The sequence below is a fragment of the Equus caballus genome, chromosome 8 (genome assembly GCF_041296265.1).
Source record: "Equus caballus isolate H_3958 breed thoroughbred chromosome 8, TB-T2T, whole genome shotgun sequence".
Lineage (NCBI taxonomy): Eukaryota > Metazoa > Chordata > Mammalia > Perissodactyla > Equidae > Equus > Equus caballus.
This window is the reverse complement of record NC_091691.1, coordinates 7,015,503-7,025,008: the sequence shown is the minus strand read 5'-3', so window position 1 is coordinate 7,025,008 and position 9,506 is coordinate 7,015,503. Positions and strand designations below refer to the sequence as shown.

The 9,506-nt window shown below is 52.3% G+C and overlaps 1 protein-coding gene across 1 annotated transcript; it reads right to left on the bottom strand.

Moving 5' to 3' along the window:
• Nucleotides 1-44: 44 nt before the first annotated feature.
• On the bottom strand, nucleotides 45-2,619 carry SELENOM (selenoprotein M). Its single transcript, NM_001168402.1, has 5 exons — nucleotides 2,392-2,619; nucleotides 1,133-1,168; nucleotides 895-929; nucleotides 461-539; nucleotides 45-381 (listed from the first exon to the last, which is right to left on the bottom strand). Exons 1-5 carry the CDS (start codon nucleotides 2,509-2,511, stop codon nucleotides 223-225), a joined length of 429 nt encoding a protein of 142 aa, NP_001161874.1. The 5' UTR covers nucleotides 2,512-2,619; the 3' UTR covers nucleotides 45-222.
• Between the last annotated feature and the right edge of the window lie 6,887 nt (nucleotides 2,620-9,506).

Sequence of the window (9,506 nt, the reverse complement as noted above, 5' to 3'; positions counted from 1 at the left end):
CCTATTCTCCACCCGCCCGCAGCAAGGAAGGAGTCAAGTCTCAATTTAAGGTGGAAGGGGATTTAGTTGAGCTGGGGAGGGAAGGGGGGTTAGGAACCCCCAACTCCATCCCTGCCGGCTCCGGGACCGAGCGTCGGCCCTCAGCGAGGGAGGTGCTCCCGGGACGCTGAACGCTTCATTCTGTCCCCAGGGCTCAGGCAGGGGGGTGCTGGGGCTCCGGACCTACAGGTCAGCGCGGGCCGGAGACCCTTTGGCGGGCCTAGCGGGCGCCCGCAGGAACTCGGGGGGCACAGGATCGTCGGGTGCCGCCTTGCGGTAGAAGCCCAGCTCCTGCACCAGCGCGTTGATCTCTTCGCGGGTCATTTCGCTGAGTGGGATTCGCTGAAGCGGAGGAGGGGTGGGGTCAGCGCGCTGGGCCCCGCCTCTCGCCCCGCCCTCTGTCCCCCTCCCAAGGTCTCACCTCCAGTTCCTCGTAGCGGTGACCCAGCAGCACCAGCTCTGGGTCGGCCCCTGGGAGGTGTTTCATTACCAGGTTGTGGCTGGAGATGGTGTTAAGGTGGGTAGCCGTGGACCGAGGCAGGTGGGGTCTCCCGGGGCCTTGCTAATGTGAACAGCACTGCCTCGTTTGCCCAGGTAAGGCAGGGATCCCCATTTACATGTGAGGAAATTAGGGTTCAAAGAAGTAAAGGGCCCTCCTCTCTTTCCTGTGTCTGTCATCACTAGTCAATTTCTCTTGCCTACCCAAGACTACCTCAGAATTCTCTGGGCAGCCACTACCAATCAATTCCACTTGTCAGATGAAAACCATGTCATCCCTATGTTCGAAGTTAAGTGGAAGGAGATTTTCCCAGATCCTCTCCCCATTCTCCCTCCCCTGGCACACAAGAAGGATACTAGAATGGGATGTCCTCGGTGACAAAGGCCTTCACCTAGGGAGGAACCAGAGCATCAGACCCCAACCCCTCCAGGTACTGATGGGAAACTGAAGCCCAGTGAGGTCACACACCGAGGTGGGTGCAGGCTCCTGACTCCCAGCCCAGGGATCCTTCCCCACCCAATCCATTGAGACTATGTTGCCCACCCCCAAAAGGCTTGGGGAAACAGAGCTGGAGACCCCTTCTTTCAAACTCACCTCCTTTAGGCGATTCAGCTGTCATCCCCCACAGGTCTGGAGGGGGACAAAATGGGATAGTTCAGGAGTCCCTCACATCTGTCCCAACCACACCCTCAAGGCCATTTCACGCTGATCCCCAAGTTGGGTGGGGCTGTGGATTAACCCTGGAACAGAAGTTCCCAAGGTGTGGAGATGGGAGGCCCCTTGTGGGCAGACGGGGGAACTCTGTACAGATGGGGAAACTGAGGCCTAGGGACACCAGGGGAAAAGAAGAGCAAGGCCAGAGACCCGAAGGGCACTTACCAGCCTTGGGGCTCTTGCCTGCACACCTTACTGACTGTTGACTCACTCCCAACGCCCAAGAGAAATGATCACCCTAATCCTCTCAGGCAGTAGAGACCTGGGCCAGGCCTTTGGCCCCTAGAACCTCAGGGCGGAGGCAGACCAGACGGAAAGAGCTCACAACTGCCCTGAGGGCCCCATTAGAGACACCTGCCATCTGGTCCTTGCCCCATCCCATGCAGAGCTGGCCCTCCCTGCCACCTGCGGCCCAGACCTACAGACCATCAGGTTGCTTCCTCATCATGGGAGGATGGGAGGGCCCCTCCCTGGACTCCCTGAGGGGGAGCCACCTCCCAGCAGGAGTCCAGACCCCAGGACCCCCCATTCTAGTCCCCCCTCCTCCTCCCTCTCCTCTGTCAGACAGAAAACTAAGGCCCACAGAGGATCTGCGACGCTCCAAGTCACACAACAAGACAGGACTCTGGCGGGTAATTTCCTCGCGGGGGAGCGTGGGGGGCTGCTGAGAAGTTTGGGTGATGCAGTTCCCAGCCCCGTTCCCTGGCTTTCACATGGGGGGGGGGGGGGGTTGGCGCCCAGGTCTTCCCTGCCACAGGCAATGGGAGAGAGACCAACCGGAACTGGGGTGGGGGAGGAATTCCAGGAAAAAGTGGAGTGCTGGGGGGGATGGGAAGTTGGGCTCCAGAAAGCAGGTTTGGGAGAGTCATAGGCAGGGTGAAGAGTCAGGGGACAGGGCCAACATGTCTGGGGGCCTGCTGTCCGACAGGATGGGGAACTGGGGGATGGGTTCAGATTTCCAGGCCGCAAGATCGCACGGTGGGTGCTGGGCATCCTGAGGCTGGGGAGCGGGAGGGTTGGTCCCGGCGCCTATATGGGAGTCGACAGGGTCCTGGGGCCACAGCGGGCGGTGGTTCCAAGGCTAAGGGGCCACAAGGGTGAGGGGTGGTGGTCCTCAGGCTGGGGGCAGGCTCACTTACCTCTACCCTCGCTCGGGCCAGGCGGTGCAGACGGTTCCAGTCGGGCCGGAAGGTGGTGGCGGCAGCCGCAACTGCCGCGACAAGCAGCAGTAGGGGCGGCGGAGGCAGCGGGAGGTGCATGGGTACCGGGCCGAGGATGATCCGTGAGCTAGAGGTGAATCGCCCGGCCACTGCGCCACGTCTGGGCCCGCGGCTGGCCCGCCCCGCTCGAGGCCCCGCCCCACTCGGGCCCACGCCCCCAGCGCTCGGTCTCCGCCCCGGGGCCTGCGTGGGGGCCTCCCGCTTGCTCCTGGCGCGTTCGGGCTCCCGTCTGGCCCTCAGGCCTTTTCTTTCGCAGTCGCGGGGGTGTCCACGCTCCCTCTGCCGACCGAGAGCGTGGACCCTCCGGCAAGATGCGGCCAGACAGTGCCCCCTCACGGCGGCAGGGGGCGCGGGCCGACTGCGGACGGATACGGGAGCTTCTAGGGCAGACGCTCGGCTTGAAGATGGGGAAACTGAGGCCTGGGGAATCTTTGTGTTTTTTATTTCTCTGGATGAAATTCTCATCTGGGTTTCAATGCCCTGGAGCACACATTGTGGCAACAGAAATATGAGTACTCTGTAGGGGCTGAGAGGATAAAAAGGTTAATACACGTAAAGCTCTTTAGAACAGTACCTGGCACAGTGTCAGCTTTCATTATTTCATTTCTTACCTCATAAAGGCCCCAGGACTCCGTTTTGTAGGTTAGGAAACAGGTTCAGAAAGGTAAACCGATTAAGTTGTGGATTTGGGATTTGAACCAGAAACGTCTCTGTGCTCATCTCAGCAAACGAAAGATGACTAGATCAGGATGCAACTTCCGCATCTTCAAGCCTAAGGCAGACACAGCAAATTGATGGCAGTTCTCTTTCCCACTGAATCTAGACTGGGACTCAGAATCCTTCTCAACATCAAACCAAGGCTGCATTACGACTTTCATGGACCCTAGGCATTTTTGCCTTTCTGGGCCCCTTCCTCCATTAAAAAAATATATTAAAAATGGGATCTTACAACTGCTTTAATAAAAAGATGAATACAATCCTGACTGGATTCATTACTATTAGATATTCATTCTTTTCCCCCAATTTTATAAGAAATTAAAATTAAAACATTTTCGTGGACCCCTAGAAGTATCGTAGGCCCTTGATACTGAGCCTAATGGTTAAGTCAGGTCTGCACTGAGCCCTTTGCGGGTATCCTGCTAGTTCACATTTGCTGACTTTAGTGTAAAGATTTATAGACTTAGAGCTCTTACTTATTATTTAATTAAATTGTTAATTATTTAATATTCCATATAAATACATTCTCTGAAATATTGTAAATATAATTGGTTCTCTCTAAATTATTGACATCATAGGCTCTGTGTAAAACTCTGTTTATTGCTGTGGAAGTGTGAATTCATCCAAGCTTTCTGAAGGGCAATTTGACTCAATAAATCAAAACCCTAAAAACCTTTCTTTGACCCAGTCATTCCACTTCTCAGAACTTGAACCAAAGTAATCATCAAAGAGGGGACCAATTGTTAGGTCAAGATTGTTTATCAAAATACTGTTTAGTGGGGCTGGCTCCGTGGCCAAATGGTTAAGTTCGCGCACTCTGCTTCAACGGCCCAGGGTTTCGCCAGTTCGAATCCTAGGCGCGGACATGGCACTGCTCATCAGGCCACGCTGAGGCGGCGTCCCACATGCCACAACTAGAAGGACACACAACTAAAAATATACAACTATGTACTGGGGGGATTTGGGAGAAAAAGGAAAAATAAAATCTAACACAAAACAAAACACTGTTTATCATGGTGAAAAACTGGACACACAACCTAAGCATGTCGCAGCAGATGATGCGTGAATAAATGATGGTACCTCCATAGGATAGGAAACCATGCAGTTGTTTAAAGTGATGTAGCATAGTGTTGAATGACATGGAGAATGTTCATAGTTATGGCATTAAATATCAAAAAAATAAAAGCTATGAGACAGTAATATCAGTTGGGAGTTGCAATGCTCTGGGCTGCAAGTCACAGAAACCCCAAGTTCAACTGGCTTAAACAATGAAGGGAATCTGTTCACTCAAATAACAAAAAGTCCAATGACAGCAAGGGCTTCAGGTGAGGTTTCATCCAGTTAATAAAGTCACCAAGACCTGATCTGTCTCCATTCTGGTTTCCACAGAATCAGCTTATCATTAGGCTAGCTACCTACTTGATGTCAAGATGGCTGCCAGCAGTAACCAGGGCCACAGACTTCTTTATTCATATCTAATTGTAGGGAAAATCTTTTTTGGTGACTTCCTCAGGAGAGAAAATAAACTTTCTCTCCCGAAAGCTCTCAGCAAAAGTCTCCTTTTATCTCACTGGTCCATCCATGATCCAAACATGTGGCTAGGGAAATGGGAATTGCTCACTGACTTAACCAATTGGGACCCATTCCTGAAGCCTGCCTAGAAGGATATGGGCTGCAACAGATGTTGTGGAGGCAACAGCCAACCAATTTTATAAAATATATATATATAGGGCCGGCCCAGTGGCATAGTGGTTAAGTTCGCGGGCCCCACTAGGGTTTGCAGGCCTGGATCCTAGGTGTGGACCTACAAACTGCTCATCAAGCCGTGCTGCAGCGGCATCCCACATACAAAATAGAGGAAGACTGGAACAGATGTTAGCTCAGGGACAATCTTCCTTACCAAAATATATATATATGTATATACACACACACACACATATGTATATGTAAATATATATGCCTAGACCAAAAACCAAAATCTAGAAGGAAACAACCCAAGAAGTCAAAATGGGCATCTCTTGGTAGATGACATTATTGGTGAATTTTTTTTCTCCTTTACACTTTTTTCTGTATTTTCTATAATAAACATGTATTACCTAAACTCAAACAATAAACTTTGTTTACAAAAATAATGGAATATATGCCACAGGTTCCCTCTACCCCACGCCACACCCCAACAGGGGCCTGAGAATGGCTGAAGCCAGAGGACCCCACGGAGGCTGTGGTTTTCCTGCTGCCAGAGCCAAACCTCAGTACCCCATGAGCCCACATTATTCTCTGGACAGATGCCACCAAACCACTCTCATTGCATTAACCTGGACTCTGCAGCCTCGAGGGGCCACAGCCTAGGCTGCTGAGGGCTGACTAGTCATCCAGTGGAACTGGTGGTAGAGACAGTGGCCACAACAGTACCGGGAACATTCTGGCATCAGTAGCCATGGGAGGCCCAGGATCTCCCAGTACAGATCTCTGCTCGTAATCCATGCCCTTATGTGGCAGTTTATAATCTAGGCCAGCAGCCTTCCTCAGGTAGGGCTGGGTTTGAGGTTTAGTCTGTGATGGGGTCAGGCTCAGACAGGGTCAAGGTCAGCACTTAGCCTAAGACCAGATTTAGAACTGAGTCTAGGGCTGAAGTCAGGGCTCAGTCAGTGATCGGGATTGGGTCTCAGCCTGTGACCAGGATCAAGGATCAGTCTGGGATGAGATTCAGTGCATAGTCTGAGATCAGAGCTCAGTGTCTGACCAGAGTTTTGTGTGACCCAGAGTCAGAGCTCAGTATGATCGGGTTCAGTATCAGAGTTCAGTCAATGATCAGGCTCAGGGTTTAGTCTCTGACCAAGATCAGGGCTCAGTCTGCCAGCAGGTTCAGGGTTCAGTTAATGACTAGACTTGGAGCTCAGTCTAACCCTGGGCTCAGGGCTCAGTCTAAAATCAAGAGTTAGTCTGGACTAGGGTTTGAGTTCAGTCTGTGACTATGGCTCAGTCTTAGGCTAGGATCAGGGCTCAGTCTGGGTCCAGAATCAAGGTCTCAAGTTGATCAGCCTTAGTCAGGCTTGGATCAGGCTCAGTTCATGACTAGAGTTGGGGCTTAATGGTCAATAGATAGAGCTGGGATAGAGGCTCAGTCTTGGCATGGGATCAGGGCTCAGTTAACACCAAGATTAGGGCTTAATTTGGATCCAGGATCAGGGCCCAGGTTTAGTCTGGCTCAATGCTCTGTTCTGAGCTCCAGTAAAGAAGTTTCTGGAGACATGGGAGCCCAGGGCATGTTGGCCTGCGAATGAGAGCCCCCAGGCAAGCTTACATCCTTGCAGTAAGCCTCCCCTTGCCTGCTAAAGCTGGTTGTCCTAGAGTCTTCTAACCTACATGGCTCTGCTGCCCGAGATCCCCTCGCACCAGAATAAAAATAGCCACTCACTTCAGAGCAGCTGACAGCGGGTGCCAGGCAGCCTGGGGGGAGGAGGAGCTGAGGACAGGGAGGAGGGATGCCTGAGCTCAGCCCCAACAGTGTGACCTTGGGAAAGTCACTCCTCCTTCATGAGCCCATTTCCTCAGGGGCAGAATGGGAGGTAAGGATGACACCCGCCCCAGAGGGTGAGAACGAGGGGACAGTGCCATAACATATGGCACTTGGTACCAATAAGGAACCCTGGAGTGAAGTCTTAGAAGGAGAAATGCTCCTCCAGGGCCTATACACTTTCTCTTCCAGAAGCCCTCCCTAAAGCTTACCTCTTCCACCTTCCCACAATACCCTGTAGCACCCTCTACATCTTGAGACATTTCTCAGCTAGTGCCCACAGTGTGACCTCCCTCATGATGGGCATGGGTCAGAGTGACTGGGGAGCGAAAGGAAGGAGGACAGACCCTTCTGTACCATTGCCATCCACAGATGCCTCTGGGAGGTGAATCAACGGAAAGGAGGAGGAAAGAGGAAGGAGAAAGTCTCTCTCTCTTTCCTGCTCATGGTGGATTTACTCTGAGCCAAAGGGCCACGAGGGCACGTGTCCAAACTTTGCATCCTTTCACAGCTGGAACCTTCCACACACCATACCTTTGCACCTACTGCCCTCTCTGCTTCCCAGGGCAGTTTTCCTTATTTCAATGTGGCTACACAGACTCTCCGCCAAAGAAGGGGTTCAACAGTCACCTCTGTGGGGGAATATTATCCACTATCTCCCTGGGAACCCTCTGCACTGTCTCCTACCAGCTGTGTAATCTCTAGGCCTTAGTTTCTTCCTCTGTCAATGGGAATCTTATTACCAACCTCACAGGGTTACTGAGATAATCCATCAACCACTAGCCCCCTCCTTTCCTCTTCCTGGCCCAAACAGCCTGAAGGGTACACCAAGAGTTTCCAGGAGGAGGCTGGACAGACTGTACCCTCTGCCTCAGTACACCCCCTCACCCCCTGGAGCGAGGGAACGGAGGGAGCCAGGAGGGGCCTCCGGAGACAGCCGTCTCCAGGGGGGCGGTTCTCCCTGGCAGCTGCCCCCGGCCTGCAGCCCCACAGCCTGTTATCAGCCTCCTTAGTCATCACACTAGGAGCTCAAATATAGCTCTTAACACGCTCCCTTCTCAGCCCAGGTCCGCCCCCTGCTCCCTTCCCTTGGCAAGGCCATGTCTGGGTCTCAGAGCCCCTTCCCCTTCCCCCAAGGAATGTACCTACACCGGGCCTCGGTTTCCACATCCACCAAATGGGAAGGTTGGAGTAGATGATGATTGATGATGATGGTGATGATGATGATGATGATGATGATGATGATGACAACAACGATGATGACGACCAGAGCAGCTGCCCTTACCGAAAGCTTGCTTGTGCCAGGCTGTGTGCTAAACACTTCATATGTCTTATCTTATTGAATCCTCACAGTGATCTTAGGAGGTATCTACTGTTTTTATCTCCTTTACACAATTCAGAAATCTGAGTGACCTCCCAAGTAAATCAGTGGCAACTCCAGAACAAAGGACTCTGCGCGTCTGAGCTGATGGAGGGGAGATGACGGGAAATCCTGGGCTGCCCTGGTGGGGCAGAGGAGCCCTCCATACACTCACTTGCATGACATTTGCCTGGCTTCCAAAGGGCACTGATGCCCTGTCCCAGCCTCAGATAGCTGAGCCCTAGGACTGGTCCTGGAGGCCTGGATCTGCTCCCAACTCCTTCCGGGATTGTATCAGAAGCCGGGTACTGTTGGAGGTCTCATTTTCTCAGCTGTAAAATAGAAGTCAGAGGGCTGCGCAAGTTCAAATTTTCCCTCACTCTCTGGTGGCCAGAGCACCACCCTCATGTCCACTCTACACCACCACCCCACCTTCACCTCCAACTCCTCTACCACCTCTTCTTCCAGCAACATAACACCCCCACCACCTCTTCTGCCTTCATTGCTCCTCCACTTTTACTGTCACCCTCATCACCATTACCACCACCCCTTCATTCTACTATCTCCACCATCACCATCTGTACCTCTGTTAGCACCTCCACCATTGCAATCATCATCACCTCCACTACCTCTACCATCTCCATTTATCAGAACCATCACTATCACCTCCACCTTTGCCAGCACCATCACCTCCACCATCACTCTCAGTCCTTCACTTCCATCATAATTACATACATTATCATCTCCACCTCTACAATCACTTCCTCATCACCACCATCATAACCTCCACAATCACTGTCCAAAATCCTTTCTACTCCAGGGCTCTAATATGGTCTGGGTCTTCACCCCTGCAAATTCCAGCCTCACAGAAATGCTGGCCCAGAAACACTGACTAGACCCTGAGACAGTCAAGCAGAGGTGGGAAGCCCATCCAGGAGAGAGGACTGAGGCATCATCCACATGACTTTCATGTAGGGGACCACGCAGGCCCAAGAGGATACAGAGGTGACTGTTGGCCAACAGGGAGCTCTGAACATAAAACTCTAAACATTTTCTGCCTAAATGGAGCAGGGTCAATCCTCTCTAAGCAATCCAGCAATTCTGGAGGGATTGGCATTTCAGGGACTGCTTAGCAGATAAGAATGAGAGTGGAGAAGAGGCAGAAGCAGGGGGCCCACAGCCCTCCCTGGCCATATCTGAACTTGTCACTCATTCACTCTTCTCATTTATTCATTCGTTCATTCATTGAATAAACACTTCCCTAGGCCTGTTGCAGACCAGACCTTGTGTTGGGTCCTGGCCAAAGGACCTCCCAGGCCTTTTTTGACCCTCCTGCCAATCTGTTCCCCTACTGTTGGGCCCTTCTCCACCCCAGTTCCCTTCCTCCAGATACCCCAATTGGCTCGTGCTGGTCTTGGGTCACTGAGGGAGGTCCCTTTC